The 18,263-nt window shown below is 42.8% G+C and overlaps 1 protein-coding gene across 1 annotated transcript; it reads left to right on the plus strand.

The window, feature by feature from the left end:
* The first annotated feature begins 432 nt into the window (after positions 1–432).
* kdm5ba (lysine demethylase 5Ba) lies at positions 433–18,177 on the plus strand. Its single transcript, XM_069156217.1, has 27 exons — positions 433–798; positions 5,169–5,246; positions 5,632–5,754; positions 5,866–6,036; positions 6,235–6,360; positions 6,854–6,947; positions 7,055–7,161; positions 7,287–7,445; positions 7,561–7,680; positions 8,850–9,008; positions 9,320–9,501; positions 9,617–9,779; positions 10,177–10,296; positions 10,543–10,737; positions 11,142–11,323; positions 11,725–11,846; positions 11,966–12,116; positions 12,513–12,633; positions 12,788–13,143; positions 13,985–14,123; positions 14,215–14,394; positions 14,490–14,648; positions 15,217–15,636; positions 15,752–15,842; positions 15,938–16,125; positions 16,810–17,082; positions 17,198–18,177. Exons 1-27 carry the CDS (start codon positions 646–648, stop codon positions 17,333–17,335), a joined length of 4,470 nt encoding a protein of 1,489 aa, XP_069012318.1. The 5' UTR covers positions 433–645; the 3' UTR covers positions 17,336–18,177.
* The last annotated feature ends 86 nt before the right edge of the window (positions 18,178–18,263 follow it).

Below are 18,263 nucleotides of genomic sequence, written 5' to 3' on the forward strand. Positions count from 1 at the left end.
TGGCCAACCACACTCGTGTATTCATCTGTCGACCGCTTGAACTCAGTGCACCGTCGGGACGTGAGGTGAAATAATCCAACGTATCCAACAGGGGATTCAATCATCTGTGAGGAAACCACGGAACCAATAAGATATATAATACTAAAACTAAGTCTTCTCCAAGTGTTAGCTGTGTCAGCAAACTCTGTCGTGCTTTATTTTCAACGATATTAAAACGACGTTGAAGCCGTAACTCTACCACAGCGCAGTTTTACAGCCATTCAACTCCTAATATGATATAATATGTATTTAGTAAATATTAATTCACACGCAGTCATTGAATCTAAAAACAAAACAAACAAAAAACAACAACTGCCTAAAGTGCGTTTGTTTTTTTTATTTATTTTTTGCTGAAGAAACAGCCACAGAGTGTAAAAAAATAATTGCAGCCTGGACAATTCGCGGGGTGTCTACTTTCTGAAGCGGACGGACACCGTCCCTGGCTGTCACCAGCTCGTCTCCAACTAGATAATTCGTCTTTGACTTGAATGAGTGGAGAGTGGACATGAAGTGAAAGACCCGACGTTTCACAGCGAGCATATTCGGCGCGTGGAGCCCCTTTTCAAAAAAGATAATTTCCGTCGGAGTCACAACGAAGATGCAACGATGACTCAGCCGCAGCTGAATGAGTTCATTCCGCCTCCGGAGTGCCCCGTTTTCGAGCCCAGCTGGGAGGAATTTGCCGACCCTTTTGCGTACATCAACAAAATACGACCAATTGCGGAGAAAACTGGCATTTGCAAGATCCGACCGCCTCAGGTGAGCGCCTCTTCGTCTCCGCGGCTCTCCGGGGGTGTTCGCGGGGCGTGTTGGCCTCCGCTGCGGAGGATAATGTAGCAGGCAAAGTTGTGTTTTTAGACAGGTTTCCAACATGGCGGCGGATTGCGGAGCTCCGAGTAAGAATAGCCTGTGTGTGTGTGTGTGTGTGTGTGTGTGTGCGCGTGTGTGTGTGTGTGTGTGTGTGCGCGTGCGTGTTCGGCTAGCTCCAACGGTTGGAAGTCCTCACACACTCAGGAGGAAATATGGGTGTAGTTTTAACCTCCAAACTGTCACAAGTCCATTTATTTTAACAGCCACGGTAAAGAAAGTAAAAAAAAAAAAAAAATATAAAAAAAAATCCATAAATATTAATAATAATTCAAACACCGAAACTTTGCCTGAGTGCGAAAATGATAGTTTACGTGAGCGCAGATTGAAAGTGCTTCCTGGAGTCTCAGCGCGGAAATAGCTCACCGAGATGTTGAACTCGTCGTTTGACAGCACCGACGGTTCGCTTCGGTGAAGCATCAACTCTTGTCAGCGGGATTTGACGGATTTAGCCCGTGTGAGGTAACCGAGCTGAGGGTGATCGGGCCCGTTTAAAGCTGCAGTTGTCAGACGTGTAACGCTGGCTAACGTACGTGCTCGCTGACCAACTGTTTATGGAGAGAGAGGCTCGGTCCAACTCGGCGCTTCACGGGCACATCGTGTCTGTTTTCAGACCACTTTTTGTCATGTTCACCTCATTCAACTACTAATATCCGTGACTTTATTGCAGGCTATTTTTATTATTATTATTATTTTTTATTTTTTTTTGTATCCCCAAAATATTAGACTTGCAGAAATGGCCATATAACGCTAATGTTGGTCTTACAGGAAAAGAAAGAAAATAAAGTAGTTGAAATATTTGTCCAAAAAGGACAGGTTAACCTCACAATGATCCTATTTCTGAAATGTGTGACGGGAGTGGACAGATGCCTTATCCAAGGGTGTGACCATGCATTAACGCAAATTAGATAAAGGGCAAATTCAACTGAAATTCGTGATATGACCATGGCTGACGCAGTTACACCTCTTTTGTCAGTGTAAAAAAAAACAACTCCTAAGATCCTGAGAGGAAATGTTCTTTGTTTGACCTGTTTTCTGTTGGATAATTTCTAGTGCACAAGTTAGGAAATAGTAAAAGGCCATTTTTGCACGGTTAAAACCGACGGGTCGGGGTACAAGGGACTGAATTGTTATCAAAAAACGGGTGGGTGGGGTGACTGCTTTGACTGTTTGCTGGGCCAGTGGCTGAAAATGCACAGCTCATGTAAACAAAAGAAGGCAGTGGGAAAAGGTCTGAGCAAAGATAGCCTGTGTTTATCCTGAAATGAAACAGTAAACTAAAGGGACTGTTGATCAATCTTTTGTTCTGGCCACTGCACAAGCATTTTCATCCACTGTGTATGTCATAGCCTGTTCATTGGTGCGTAAGAAGGTCCCATTTTCAAGTTTGTGTCCACCGTTTGCTTGACACGGCGTATGCACAATTATTTGCATGCACCAGCAGTTTCATCTGAAACTTCAGACCAAAAATTAGCTTCCTGGGGGGGTGTGTGTGTGGGCCAAACAAACAAATAAACAACCGTAAATCCTTCTGCAGGCTGAATCCCAGCTCCCGAGAGAGGATTTCTGCTTAGGCAAATTTTAAAGTGTGTTTTTTTTTTTTTTTTTTTTTTTTTTTTTTTTTACATTTGTTTGTTGGTATACCGAGCATCAGATCCTCGGGCTCGTCTGGCAAATGTGGCTATAATTTGCATGTAAGATCCTGTGTTTGCAAATAAGATGCAGCTTTTTCTCCTTCATACAGTTCAAAATATGAGTCTTCAGAGCGGAAGTAAAGATCGAACCACAACCTGTTTGTGTGATTTTTAGGTGTGCATAGTGTGCATTTTGAATTTCCTCTGAGGTTTTTCACAGGGCACATTTTGACTGTAGCTGTTTGTCGCACACATGCAGATCAGTGAGGCGCCAGCAGCTGCGTGAGGTTACCTCTTCACCACTCATATTTGGCATTTTGCTTTTTAGAAGAAGGACAAGTCAGGTCGAGACTGAAATTTGTAATATTAACTGGTGTGTTCAGACCTGTGTGGGGGATGTGCATTAAAACCCAGTTTCCAAAGGATTGTTGTTCTTTTGTGCACCAACATTGGTTGGTCTAATCTAACTTTGTCTGCAGATGACAAGGTGGTGATAACACAGTTATTGTTATCTCTACTCTGACCAGCAGTTCCCACCTAACAAGAAAAAAATGGCCTTGTCCAGGTCCATTAAATCTTGAGTGTAACATTTTTTTAGTGCCCACAGTGATCTGTTGGTCAAGGAAATGCTGCCTATTTAAAAAACAACAACATGTTTCCGTATGCTTAAAGTAACATGAGGGCTAAAGCTTGAATCGCATTCATGGCTGTCAGGTAATTTCCAGACCCAGCTGACTCGGGTCACATGATCACTTTACATATCTTGAAAAATAATTCAGCACATTTCTTTTTTTATTAAATTTCTGAGTTAAGAACCAGGATGTGAAGTATTTATAGATTCATTTGATTCTTGTACACATGTAATAACATGTTAATTTCATAATTTATCAAAAACCAAGTAAACATTTTAACCAACATATTAAATTATAGTTTATTGAGATTACATTCGGTGTACGGTGCAGTTATTGCTTTTGGTAACTACTTATACGATGCAAAAATATTTTATGCACACTGTTAGCAAATCTGCCGTCAACATGTCCAGTTTCATATGATTTAGATTTGTATTGATGGTCTGTTTAAAAAAAAAAAAACACAAAAAAAACACAATGTTGAGCTCAGAATCTGAACCATTAAAGTAAATGTAAACATCCTGTAACGGTTAGTCAGTTTTATATTTCTATAACCATTAATAATGTAAGCTTCTCTTTTTCTTTTTTTTAATTGCCATTTCCTGCATTTCTCTGTCTAAAATGACGGTTAAATACTTTTGACTACTGAAAAGACAAAACAGGACATTTGAGGACGTGACCTTGGACACTCAAAGTTGAATGAACCATTTTAAAGACTTCACAGTCAAGAAAGTAATCGTCAGATTACTTCATAATAAAAATGATCACACTTTCAGTTTAGAGATTTAAAGAGGGTTCTGTGTTTTTATCAATTTGTCTAAGAATGCTTTGTTACACTGTTTGCGAAGGGAAAACTTAAAGTTTTATCTCCAGGATGAGTGTTTCTGTCTGTCCTGCACCGACTGAAATGTCTCCGGGGAGTCTAGCGAGAGACAAATGGATTATTTGTTATCAGTTTTGTTCATACCAACAACGGCTCATTAGCCAACAAACAAACAATACACTGTCGGTCTCTGACGGCGTTTAGCGTTGTCCGCTTTGTGGTGGTGAGAAAAAGCACAGTTTCTATGACACTCAAGGACAGAATTTCACACGTCGTTATGCTTTCATTTGGGAATACTCTCACCCCCTCGATGGAGCGTAGTTTTAACACATTTAATCATGCAAACCTGAGATTATTTGAGTCGTCATCACTGACACGCTGTTCTCTAGTCTCACAGGAAGTTGAGGAGGAGGTTTATTTTAAAACGGTGTGCGAGTGCAGTGGGTTTGTCAGTAATACAGTTGGTGTGGTCAACCCGTAATGCACTTTAATAGGACTTTGGATTTTCAAATGGAATCATAATCCTGGTGACAGCTCTGTTATTAATGTTATTACATGCTCATTTTAATTGAAGGCGCATATTTAGAATTTTTTTTTTTGACATCACTACTAACAAGCTTGCAAAAAAGCCAGAGACGCTGCCTTTAACAGACGTGAAGTGGTTAACTAGATGTACATTTGTCAAAACAACCAGTTAGTCGTCAACTTTAAATGCTTTCTTTTGTTATATGAAACAAAACATTGTTTAAAGCTTTATAGGAAGAGTTTTCAGTCTCCTTTGTTTGGCTTTTCCTCATTCTGGTGTGCTGAGCTGCAGTACTCAAATCTCATTAACATACGACAGATTTACATCTCCAGATCTTGAAGTAGCAGCTGAGAGCCACAGACAGGATTAATGTGTGAAAGTGTTGACGTACAGACTGACACATGGTTGGTTCTGGTCCTTTCATGGGATTTGTGGACAACAAACAAAAATCTATAGTAACAGCAGTCTCCTCTGAGTGGCGGGTCTTCGACTGCCCGTCACTCACTCAGGGCCTTGTTGTTTATGGTGTCACCTTTCTTACACATAAATCTTTAAAGAAAATTGCTGCTTTCAAAAGCTTCTGTTTCAGTGTCACTATGAAAGATTTGATGTCATAAATAGTTTGTGTGTGGTTTTTTTTCATTCCTCAGGAGTGGCAGCCACCGTTTGCCTGTGATGTTGACAGACTGAAATTCACACCAAGAATACAAAGACTTAATGAGCTCGAGGTACGTTCATTTATTATGTCTGTAAATTTATGACGCATAGAAAACATTGTTTAAACGTGGCAGTTAAGAATGAGAAAAACCCTATTTTGCTCGTCATGTGATGATTTTATTCCGGCTTTTAATTGTACACATTTCTGCTTTCATGGTTGTTGTTTTTTCGTTCATCCTCCTTAAAAAGAATAATGTAAACCGAACGTATAACATCAGTCATGGGAGAGGATGTAGGAAGGAAGGGAGCAGATATTGTGAATAGGTTTCACTAAAGTCGTCTCGAGTGCTTATACTTTGCAGATTTGTTTTGTTATTTTGCTGATAACTCTAGTCACATTAAGGAATGAAATGTTTATGACACAACTAACTCAGCTTTGTTACGTCCTGTTTTTAGGCTCAGACCAGAGTTAAACTCAACTTCCTGGATCAAATAGCAAAATTCTGGGAGCTCCAAGGATGCACGCTGAAAATTCCTCACGTGGAAAGAAAGATTTTGGATCTGTACCAACTGAATAAGGTGTGCAAACCCATGGCAGTTATGCAATTATATATCTTGGAAGAGGTTCATGAATAATTTACAGATTTCTACACATTTTTCAATACTGAACATCATGTTTTGCTTTCCAAGTTGGTGAATGAAGAGGGAGGCTTCGATGCCGTCTGCAGAGAGCGACGATGGACGAAGATATCCGTCAAGATGGGCTTCGCTCCAGGGAAGGCTATTGGCTCTCATCTGCGGGCACACTATGAGCGGATCCTCTTCCCATACAACCTTTTCCAGACTGGAGCCAATCTGCTCGTATGTCCCATCACTTGTGTTTTCTTTTTTTCGCAGCAGTAGACGGCCTCGTTGTTCACAGCCGAGTTTATTGAATGAATCCATTACAGTTCATTTTCAAGCTATTTGCTTTATTATTATGAACTGATCAGCAACTAAATGCACATTATTAGAGTTGGAAGCGATGTGATTCTCACACTTGCCTGCTCCTGTCTGCAGAAGGCCACCTTGACCAACGACACTAAAGATAAGGAGTACACCCCGCACGACCTGCCGCAGCGCCAGTCGGTCCAGCCTCAGGAGACCTGCAGCATCGCCCGTCGAGCTAAACGCATGAGATCTGAAGTGAGTTGTTTTTTATTTTTTACTTTGTCTTGTTACGTTGCCATTTGAGTCACGTTAAATTCAAAAGTCAAGAAATCAACATCTGGGAGAGCAAGAAAACATTCAGATACAACTGCACTAAACTAAACTCCTTTTTTTTTTTTTTTTTTTTTTACTGTAAAAAGCTGCAGGGAGATTTATTTTATATTAAAAGATCAAAAAAATATGTACTTTGTTTGAGGACGTCCGGAGTTTTGCTGTAGGTTTACTGCAGAGTTCATTTCTACTTCGAAATGTCTGTCGACTCCATAAAAAGATGTCTTCAAACATCATTTATTAGTCCAACCGACCTGAACGTGCACTCTGATCTTTTTGCTCCTTCGTGGTCAAACTACATACTTTCCATATTAGTTCTGGTTGTAAAAGGGTGTCTCTCGTGTCGTTGAGGACCCAATAAAATGTTCAACTGACTCTCTGTCGCTGCCTTTTTCTTTCTGACTCACCGTGACTCCAGAGAGGCTGTTTTAAAACTGAACCTGGAGAAGTCTGTGAGAATCGACCCAATCTGAGGAGGAGGATGGGAACGTATGCGGCCAAATCTGAACCTGGTAAGAAATAAATGTGTGATTTTAAAACTAAATAAATAAATGTGTTGTTAAGCAACGTTATCAGGAACTCTGAAAGCTTCCACTGAATCTCCATCCTTGTCTTTCAGTGAGAATGTCGGTCACTCAGGTGAAAAAGGAGCCAATTGAACACAAGGATCTAACAGAATATGAAGAAACTCTATTAACTAAAATATACAAACCTCCAGAAAATAAAGTAAATGTCTTCTTTTGTACTAAAATTATAGAAAAATTGCTGTGTTTTTCCATCACCGTAATTCAAATATTGTGTATAAACTATGTTGTACTCTGCTGTAAACTCCCATCTCACTGTGTGCTCAGGTGGACCAGTACATGTGCCTGGTGTGCGGCAGTGGAAGCGCCGAGGACCGCCTGCTGCTGTGTGACGGCTGTGACGACAGCTATCACATCTTCTGTCTGATCCCTCCCCTCCACGATGTTCCCAAAGGAGACTGGAGATGCCCCAAGTGCCTGGCTCAGGTGAGCAGCAGCATAATTGGGAACGAGAGTACAATCTGCCTGACAAACCTAATTATAGTACGGCCCCTGTCGGTTTGTTTTAACTTTATTTTCCATCTTTTGTTTTGTTTTTCAGGAATGTGGCAAACCTGCTGTTGCATTTGGCTTCGAGCAGGCCAGCAGGAGCTACACACTCCAATCGTTTGGAGATATGGCCGACTCCTTCAAGTCAGATTATTTCAACATGCCAGTTCATGTGAGTTTGCATCACCTGTTAACTGAGTCGTTTCCATCCTCCTTCGTTAGTGTGCTTTTTATTGCTACTTGTCAGTTATCACCTGTTTAACTGATGTCAGCAGCTCAGTCGGTTAGAAACATATGAATGAAATCTACTTTTATAAACCTCGAGAAACAAAATGTATCATGAGACTTAAACACCCACTCAAATATAAGTTATTTTTAACTTTATTTACAGCTTGCAGACAGGGAGAAGAAAAGTTGAAACATATTGGATATTGACCAATGCATGATTGAATGACTCATGTTAACCGAATCTAAATATTACTAGATTTGAATCATGACAAGAATTTCTATAATCTACGATTGTTTAGGGATGTTTTTACCTCCAGAGGTTAGACTGCATTATTTCTAATAATAAGATGTTACAGAGCAACAACAAGCAGATTCTGGACCAGATGGGCGAAGATGTACAAACTGCTGTTTGTTTCCTAGTCTTTTAAAGGATTTGAATGTTTTCTTGAAACCTAACGTTCCACCTGTCTAGCAGATTTCCACGTAATGTAATTCTGGCATTTCTTGGATTTCTTCCCAGAATTCATCTTAGAAGTAGTTTTCCTTTAACAGTCATCATTCATGCTACTGTGTGACCCCAAACATGGCATGTGTTGCACAACAGGAAATAGAAGCTATACTGGTATTAATTATAACTGCTGTACACACCTAAACCATAATATCACCAGCGTGCACAAAATATTCCAGGACATGAAAATGTTATGTTTTCTGAGACTGGCGTGTTTGGTAGATCTCGGAGGGAAACCATCCTGCTCTCTCTGTGACTCGGTTTTATGACTTTGGTCTGGAACAAAGGAATGCTTTGATAACACGCTTCTGAAAGAGCCCCGTTGGTGTTATCAGGTTTTGTTTCACCTACTTACTCACACGGTCCCTGTGAGGTACTCTTAATGCATGAAAAGAGCGAGAGGTGAAGAGGTCAGAGGTCGTTGGGGAGGGGGAGGGGAAAGGGGGGTTGGGGGAAGCAGACTTTATGAACTGCAACGTTTTAGACAGAAGATTCAATCCAGCTGATGTCTTTCTTTTTGGCCCCAACAGTTCTGGTGGATAGAAAGGCGCCACTGTGTTTGTCTTCTACACGTGTGTTTTAATCCACTGCTCTCTGTGTGTTAGATGGTTCCTACCGAGCTGGTGGAGAAGGAGTTCTGGCGTCTCGTCAGTACCATCGAGGAGGACGTCACCGTGGAGTACGGAGCGGACATCGCCTCCAAGGAGTTCGGGAGTGGTTTCCCCGTGAGAAACGGCCATTTTGAGATCTCTCCTGAGGATGAGGTACAGTCTGTCAGTCATGGAGATGCATTATACTTTTCTACCGTCATTTTCCTGATAATCTAGAGTCACAGACAGACAGACAGACAGACAGACAGACCCACCCACCCACCCACTTTGAAAAATGATGAGAAATATAATGTTTCTGTTAAACACCCACAGGTAATAATGTCACAACTGATGGTGTTTTTGTAACGGTGAACCGGCCTGGTGTCTGATGTATTGTGTTGTTAGATGCGATCAGCTGTATTTGATGGGGTTCATGTCAGAGTGAGAGGTTAAGTGGAGTGCTGAGACCTGTCTCTGACCTGCAGCATTACCTGAGCAGCGGCTGGAACCTGAACAACATGCCGGTGCTCGATGCCTCGGTGCTGACTCACATTACAGCCGACATCTGTGGGATGAAGTTACCCTGGCTGTACGTGGGAATGTGCTTCTCCTCCTTCTGCTGGCACATCGAGGACCACTGGAGCTACTCCATCAACTACCTCCACTGGTAGAGTGCTTCTGATGCATAATACAAAACCAGAGAGGCCAGACATGTGTATTATTAAAACATAAATATGTATTTTGTGTGGTGTTACTGAGTGTTTTTTCTCTAACATGTGCAGGGGGGAGCCGAAGACGTGGTACGGTGCTCCCGGTTACGCCGCGGAGCACCTGGAATCAGTGATGAAGAAATTGGCTCCCGAGCTGTTTGAGTCGCAGCCGGACCTCCTTCACCAGCTGGTCACCATCATGAATCCCAACACGCTGATGAACAACGGCATCCCGGTAACCTGCTCATTTATTTATATCTAAAAGGTGTGAAGCTAGATTGCTATCCACCGAGTGTGAATACGCGTCCTTACATGTGATAATCACACATCACTGTGGGATTATAACAGTAAATATAAATCAAGCAGCTTTGGTACTTAATGCACACAGATATACGTCAAGCATTCTCGTCCTGCAGTAAGAAACTGGATAAAAAAAATATCAAACATGTTGCAGTTTATTATTATTATTATGTAGGAAAAAACCTAAACGCACATTTTAAAATATAAATCTGACATAATGATGAAATCTTTAATCGGCTTTAGGAGGCAGTTTAATTAGTCTCCACCTTCCAATTAATTTAATTGTAACAAAAAACCCTTGTAATTTTTATTTCTCTTCTTCCCTCTGGCAGATCTATCGCACCAACCAGTGTGCCGGGGAGTTTGTCATCACTTTCCCCAGAGCGTACCACAGTGGATTCAACCAGGGCTTCAACTTCGCCGAAGCTGTCAACTTCTGCACGATGGACTGGGTACGAAAATCCTCTTCAGGTTTATTTGTTGCTTTTCTGCAAATTCCTCGTCATTGTTTTCGTAGGATTTCTGTTCAAGAACTTAGAATTAACTGAGAAGGATGTTTGGTTTTAACTAAGCAGGATTAAGTACAATAATATAGACAGTCAATAAGGCAGAAAGACATTATTTCAATAGAAGCCTGTTGTTTGTTTCTATCGACCCGTTGCTCTTAAATTCACCATTATCTCTGCGTTTTCTGACAGATGCCCATCGGCCGTAACTGCGTGAGTCACTACCGCCAGCTGAGCAGATACTGTGTCTTCTCCCATGACGAGATGGTTTGCAACATGGCCTTTAAAGCGGACATGATGGACGTCGACCTGGCGTCAGCGGTGCAAGGGGAGATGAGCATCATGCTGCGAGAGGAGAAGGAACTACGAGAGAAGATGAACAGGATGGTGAGCAGCTCCAGGATCTATCCTACTTATGTTTCTTTTTGCCAAGCAGATAAAGTTCAGTGATGATGGAGGATACAGGATCCATATTTGTTGCATACATCCAGGAATTTAAATGCAAATTCTTGCTTTTAATGTGGTTTGATAAATAAACTTGTTAGAACCAGTTCACAGGACACAATAAGTGAACTGTTATCACAGTTTAAAGGATGAAAACAAAAGCACACTAATGAACAGGTGTTTTTCTGTGAAAGCGGCGTATCCTTAATGATGTGTCATGTGGCCTGAATTAAAGAAACCTTGATCTTCTGAAGATGCTCATCCCAATGGAAGCTTTAGATTGGGAGATGAGGGACTTGGCTCTCCTGCCTCCCGCAGCTCTAATGACAGTGAATTTGCGTCCCCAGGGTGTGATGCAGTGTCGACAAGTCGACTATGAGGTGCTCCCAGACGAGGAGCGGCAGTGCTGCAAGTGTCGGACCACCTGCTACCTGTCTGGCATCACCTGCCCCTGCAGTCCTGGCAAGACGGTTTGCCTGTACCACGCCCAGGACCTCTGCTCCTGTCCCCATAGCAACCTCACACTCCAGTGAGTCTTCAGTAACCACAACAACTGAACATACACACCTCTGAAGATTACTGCTGTTTCTTTGTTTACCACTGTCATCAAGGATCAGTTGAACTGCCCTTTAAAGAACATCTTGAATCAGATTTTTCACAAAATGCTAACGTCTCGCATACTGCAGGAAGATTTCATGCATTCAGCAGTTACACCAACAAAACAGCTGATTGTTTGTGCAGCTGTTACTTCATCTAAAAAGAAAAAGATGGCACAAAACCTGGCTGCCCTCTTACCCATAGGATAGTTCAGTAAACATGCACTTTTACTCGTAGCATAAGGCAGAGGAGATCATTACTTTCTATTGAAAACAGACCAATTGAAAAGTCCTCATGGTTTATTTATTGCCTCTATTTTGTCTTTTCCTGCAGCTACAAGTTTACACTGGATGAGTTGTTCCCTTTGATGGTATCAGTGAAGCTGCGTGCAGAGTCGTACAAAGACTGGCTCTGTGATGTTCAGGACATCGTGGAGAATAAAGGAATCAAAAGAGGTACACAAAAATGTCTATTCAGAATAACCTTTATTACGCTTTACCTCCCCAGCGTATTTGAGCATCGACTTCCAACCTGCGAGTGTGTTTTCTATGAAGCTGTTGTGTTTTCCGCTCAGGTTTGGAGGAGCTTCACAGCCTGGTGGAGCAGGCAGAGACCAAAGCGTTTCCTCAAACCCGGCTCCTGGATCAGCTGCGGACCGTCGCATCAGAGGCTGATAAAGTGGCTTTGATGGCACAGCAGCTCCTCAACGGGAAGAGGCAGACGAGGTACGACAAAAATAGATCTGATGTGTTCAGCACTGCTCAGCTGTAATGCAAAATGAAGCCATAACATAAGAAGTACCTCACCCAGGAAAGTCTTCGTAGATCCTACTAAATGTTGCATGATTATGTGACGAAGGATCAGCGATGTGATGCTCTTATTGTTCCGTAGTTTGTTTTCTGGAGACAGTTTTCCTTTTATGTTTATGTACATTTATCATCATATTGTTAGATATTGTTTCCCATTTAATTTACATTACAAAGTTGACAGAAGGTGGACTTAATCTTCAAGGTCCCAACATCACAGTTTAAAGGAAATATTTTGGTTTTGTTATTTTAGCTGTCGAGAACAACTTTCCTTTTCTTGCCTGGTCTGTGAAACGGTTTTAATCTGTGTTTCAGGTATCGTTCTGGAGGAGGAAAGTCTCAAAGCCAGAACGAGTTGACCGTGGAGGAGCTGAGGTCTTTTGTCCAACAGCTGGACAACCTGCCGTGTCACATCCGACAGGCTCCTTTACTGAAGGTCAGTAAGATCAAATCCAGAGCTTGAATTTGTGACACATTTCACATTAAAGTTGCCAATATTTCTTCTCCATAAATACACAGTTTGCTCGGGTGTAGCTACTGAGTTTTATAAAGTGCTCCAGTTCCCAATGGCTGTTCGATGTCCCCTCCAGGACCTGCTGACCCGGGTGGAGGACTTCCAGCAGCGCAGCGAGCGTCTCCTCTCCGACGAGTCGCCCAGCACGTTGGAGCTGCAGGACCTGCTGGATGTGAGTCTGGGCCTGGACGTGGAGCTGTCGCAGCTGCCGCTGCTGAGGGAGAGACTGGAGCAGGCGCGCTGGCTGGAGGCCGTGCGGCAGGCCAGCGGGCGGCCGGACAGCCTCTGTCTGGACACCATGAGGAGGCTGATCGACCAGGGCGTGGGCCTGGCTCCTCACAGCTCCGTGGAGAGAGCCATGGCTCGGCTGCAGGAGCTGCTGACGGTGTCGGAGCAGTGGGAGGAGCGGGTGCTCAGCCTCATGGAGTCCAGGTGAGGACATGGAGCTTCACTGGACCTTTGCACTCAAATATAAAAACATTTTTAATCAATATTAATGACTGTGGATTGCTTAACTTGTGCAAAGTTGTACTCGTGGTGCATTTCTAGAGTTTCCATACCTATTTATCTTCTGTGTAGTTCCTTGCTGTGGTTTAGATGAACAACCAGATGAACTACTCAATAATTTAATTAAAGTATCCTCCATGTTTCAGGTTCCAAGTCAGACACTTAATCTTTTCCTCAAATGTTTGATTTTATTTCATTAGTCTGTTACCATTTATGTAAAAGAAACATCTGTCCACTTTTCAAAGCCTCTCTTATTTCAGAATAAGGTCTTAATTAACCCTGAAAAACATTTTAAAGTGCATCTGGAGTGGTGACGGGCAGTTCATAATTGATGTAGACACCACACCACTTCCCTCCTACTAGCGATTCTGTGAAACGACAAAAAGCTTAATTAATGAACACATCTAAAGGGAGGAACACTGAATTGAAACACACCAAAGTCTGTATTTCTAAACGGTAAATTCACATTCTGTGTTGTGAAAATGTGAAATCAGCTTAAACTTCAGACAGCGCAGAGTGAAATGTGCCAAGTCTGCAGAGCCGGATCACGGCGGATAAAGAGGATCATGGTGTTGTGACAGTGTTTAACCCACTAATGGCGCCGCAGAGACACAATGATCTGATGTATTTTATTTTATGTAAATGTGTCACAATTCAGTCTTCTCGCTGACATGGACCTCTGCTGCTGGCACGTCTCTTCATCTTGTGTTTTTTATTTATTATATAAAAGCAGAATGTGTTTACTGAACCTCGTGTCTCCTCACAGGCCGTTTCACAGCATAGAAACTGTCGACGCTGCTCTGCGAGAAGTAGAAAACATCCCTGCTTATCTGCCCAACTGTCTGCAGCTGAAGGATGTCGTCACCAAGGCCAAGAAATGGCTTCATGAAGCGGAAACACTCCAAGTAAGAAACTAGAGACGGCCATGTTTTCAGCGCTCAGCACTCGGAGGTGGCCGGGTTTGAATCACGAGTGTTGTGTGTTTTATGTTCGCAGCTTGGGGGACGTATTCCTGTGCTGGACAGCCTCTCTGAGCTGGTTCTCAGAGCGGAGGGCATCCCAGTGAGGCTCGAACCGCTGAGCCGACTGGAGGCCCTGGTAGGCGATATTCAGAGCTGGAAGGAGAGCGCAGCGAAGACATTCCTACTGAAAAACTCCTCTTTCTCTCTCCTTGAGGTAGGCAGCGATATTACGGCGTGTGATTAGATTCTAATCTGTTTTTCTAATCGTGGCGGTTATAAATAATATTGCGTTTGTCGCTATGTTCTCAGGTCCTCTGTCCAAGGTGTGACGTAGGATCTGGGCATCAGAAGTCGAGATCTAAAAAAGTAAAAGAAGCTCCACAGATCAGCAAAAAAGCTTCAACAAAACTGGACTCCGTTTGTGACGTAGAGAGAGCTCTCTCTGAGAGCAGGGACTCTGCCTCTGCTGTGAGTGCAACGGTTATCCTTTTTCTCTATCGTAAATACACTGCAGTTAGGGATTAACTGCAGGGATGATTGTGACCAACTGTGTGTTGAAATGGTTTCATTTGCTGAAGAATTTTTTTTTTTCCTTCTGATTCCTCATTTAAATAAAAATACCACCTATTGTTTCTCAAAGTGCTGCTTAAAAACCACGAGACCTAGACACTCCAAATGGGCTTAATACAGACAAAAGATTTCCCCCAAAGAAATGAAAAATTCTTTTAACAGGCTGTCAAATACTAAATGTACTTTTGTAATCGTTGAACTCGCTGATCTAAGGACTCAAAATGTCTCCTGAACTTCACAGCATTGTTTAACGTTTTGCCTGGGAGGCAAAATTCAGGGAAAGAAAGCGCTTTGACATTTTATGATTGGCACAAAGAGGCAGGCGGGTGAGAGAAGGATACACAGAAACATGACCGCTAAATTATCAATCACAGGAAGTGATTAGTGGCTAGTTTACTTTGACACCGGTAAATAATGACACAGAATAAGATCAGATTTGACTCTTGTCTAATTTTCTCTCTTACAGATGACCACTCTCGCGGAGGTACGACAGAGGGAGATGGAGATCTTGTTGACTCTGAGGGCTTCGAATGAGTCCAAGCTCCTTCCTGCTGAGAACTGTTGTGCACTTGGTGTTTGCGTTTGCCAAAAGGCCCCCTCAGGTGCCACGGTGCAGTGTGAGCTCTGTCGAGACATTTTCCACTGTGGCTGCGTCACGACAGCTGCAGACCTCGAGTACGGCCAAGCCTGGCTCTGCCCGCTCTGCCAGCGGTCGAGGAAACCTCCTCTGGACAAGGTCCTCCCCCTGTTGGCCTCTCTGCAGAGGATTCGCGTCCGCCTGCCAGAAGGAGACGCCCTGCGCTTCCTCATCGAGAGGACGGTGCGATGGCAGCATAGAGTTCAGCAGGCCTGCACGGAGGGAGCGCTGGAGAACGTGTCGGCGATGGTCAGTGGAAAACACTCATCATAACTCTGCTTTATTTTATCACTGTTGTGAGACTTGATGGCCTTGTAGACACTGTCGAGCAGTCACAGCTACTGATTGTCGTTTACTGTTTCAGGGCCGAGTTGGATCCAGAATATCCTCATATCTGACTCAGGAAATAAACAGTTCATCTTTTTACATGGAGCACCAGTCGGTTCCCGTCCAGGGTGAGTGTTGAAGCTCGAGCTATCGGCCCTCTTTGTGTTTCCTTCTCTTTTTAGTTCACCTCTGACCTCTGTGCTGCTCACCATCTCTGTCACAGGACTCGGCCCCGAGCTGGAGGAGCTGATGGTGGAGGGATTCCTGCTGCAGGTCACCCTGCCCGAGACCGAGCAGCTGTACAGATACCTGCTGTACAAGCTGGTGCCCCTGCCTTCACAGAGCGCCCCCTGTGGGAAGAGCACAGAACAGGAGCAACCGTGTCAGAGACCTAGTCCCCACCACAACAAGGTACTGACAAACACCGCTGAGTTCACCTCTGGTAGAGCAGGTACTACGACCACATGGAAAGATCAGCATGAATCTTCTAAAAAAAAAAATAATAATAATTAAAAAATAGAAATGTCAATTTGAAAGCAAATTGCAGATTGAAAGCTGCAAAAATAAATGCAGACATAAAAATAATGGTCCAAAAGGGAATTAATGGTTGAAATCATTAGCTGAAAAAATAGATAATGGTTCAAATTGATCACTAAACATCGTGGATAAACTGTTGAAATTTCAGTGAATAGCTGATAAATGTAGCGGCTAAACGTAGCGGGTGAACGGTTGGGAAATGAAGCAAATATTTATAGATAAACGGGTAAAACAGTTGGCTAACCATCATTGATAAATAAGGCTGGAAGTAGTCGAAAAAAAATAGTTATAATAGCTCACTGGTAATTTATAGAAGTTCAAATTACCAGTGATGGATATATTGGTGAAAGTGACGGGTAGATGTTAAAATACACGGCTTTAACGAATGAGTAAATATCTCGGCCCAAACAATTACATTCTTTTTCATGAGGGTTGAATAAGATCCAGTTTAAAATGAGTTAAAATAAACACATTTGAACACGAGAGGTGGTGTTGATGATGAAGAGGCCTGCGGCAGCTAATCTCCAAGTCTAATTTAAAATCCTAAATCGTTGGCAGAACGGAGTGTCCGGTCTGAAGAAGGAGGCGGCGAACGCTCAGAGCAAACGGACCAAGCGACGCAAGGAAAGCTCCGACTCTCAGCACAGCGAGAAGGCCAAGAAGGTTCGCAAGAAGAAGCCCAAGAAAAGCAGAGAAGGCAAAGAGAGGAGCGAAGATTCGAAGAGGACGTGTTCTCCCTCACACACCGTGTCTGACCCGGCTCAGTCAGATTCAGAAGAGGACTACTCGCTGTGCGCCGCACCGTGGTGCCGAGAGCCGGAGGGCGACGAGGTCCGTCTCGTACACCAAGTTCACATCTCCTCTTTTTTTTTTTTTTTCTTGTTTCGCTCAGATTTCCAACGTAAAATGCTATAAATACTTTTCTTTTGTATTTTTTCCATGTCAGGTAAACTGGGTCCAGTGTGACGGCAGCTGCAATCAGTGGTTCCACCAGATCTGCGTGGGCCTGTCTGCTGAGCGGGCGGAGAGCGAGGACTATGTTTGCATAAGCTGCACACAGCCAGACTACGACAGAGGAGACTGAAGACCAAACAAAGTCATGCTGAAGGATCAGCAGTTTTTTTTTTTTTTTGCAAGCCGCAGCACCTGAACTGTGTCCTGTGGCTCCTCCCCCTTTTACCTTCTGGCTTGCCCTCAGTGAACATGGTGCTATTTCCTTTTTTGTTTTCTCTCCCACTTACTAAAGACTTCCGTCACTGTTTTTTGTCACGTGGCTGGTTTTTCAGCTAATCAACTAACCCTTTCTGAAACTTTCCAAGACTTGATGCAGATGAGGTAAAAACATTTTAAGAACCAACAGCGCAGGGATTTTTCAACCAAAAAAATGTCAAATTGACATTTTAGAACTGTTTTTCTTTTTTTTCCTTTTACATGCATCTGAACAATGTGAAACCTATCTTTCTCTTGTAGAGTAAATATTATTTATCTAAGCAATAGCTACACAGATTAATTGAGGTTCAGTTTTCACCTGAGCTATATTTGTCTGTAGAAATACTTTGATAAAATGCCTTCCTGAAGCAAAAACCCTGAAGAGTTCACTTTATGAATCCTACGATATTACACAGTTCGGTTACTTTAGCGCTGTCTGCAGAGCCCTGGGTCCCTCGTCCTCGGCGGTGGGTGACTCGATTTATGATCACAAAGTAAGAATGAACTGTCCGACATCAAAGGAATGTACATTTTGTTTCGGGGTGGATTTTCCCTTTATGGTTGAGGATGAAAATATTGTGTTGGACGTAGTTTTAACACAGACTGTGTGATTTATTTGCCACGGGTATATGACCTTTTTTTTCCTGCTCCTTTGGGTAAATAATATAATTCATATGTTGCAGTTTGCATTATTAAAATAAAACGTTTGTTCCCACATGTGCAGACTCGTCAATCCTCATCTCACTGAATTGTCCTACAGGTGAAACTTCTCTTTCTGTCGTCTGCAGGAGGTTTTAGTGGGT

Source organism: Embiotoca jacksoni, unplaced genomic scaffold (genome assembly GCF_022577435.1).
Source record: "Embiotoca jacksoni isolate LCO1_2020_lvr unplaced genomic scaffold, fEmbJac1.0.p SCAF_1, whole genome shotgun sequence".
NCBI classification, from domain to species: Eukaryota; Metazoa; Chordata; class Actinopteri; family Embiotocidae; genus Embiotoca; species Embiotoca jacksoni.

What these genes read in the sequence shown, in the direction of transcription:
- kdm5ba (XM_069156217.1), top strand. Translation starts at nt 646, where the DNA reads ATGACTCAGCCGCAGCTGAATGAGTTCATTCCGCCTCCGGAGTGCCCC. An exon ending in GCCCCAAGTGCCTGGCTCAG is followed by an intron (nt 7,446 to 7,560) that starts GTGAGCAGCAGC and finishes TTTGTTTTTCAG; the next exon opens with GAATGTGGCAAACCTGCTGT. An exon ending in TCCATCAACTACCTCCACTG is followed by an intron (nt 9,502 to 9,616) that starts GTAGAGTGCTTC and finishes TAACATGTGCAG; the next exon opens with GGGGGAGCCGAAGACGTGGT.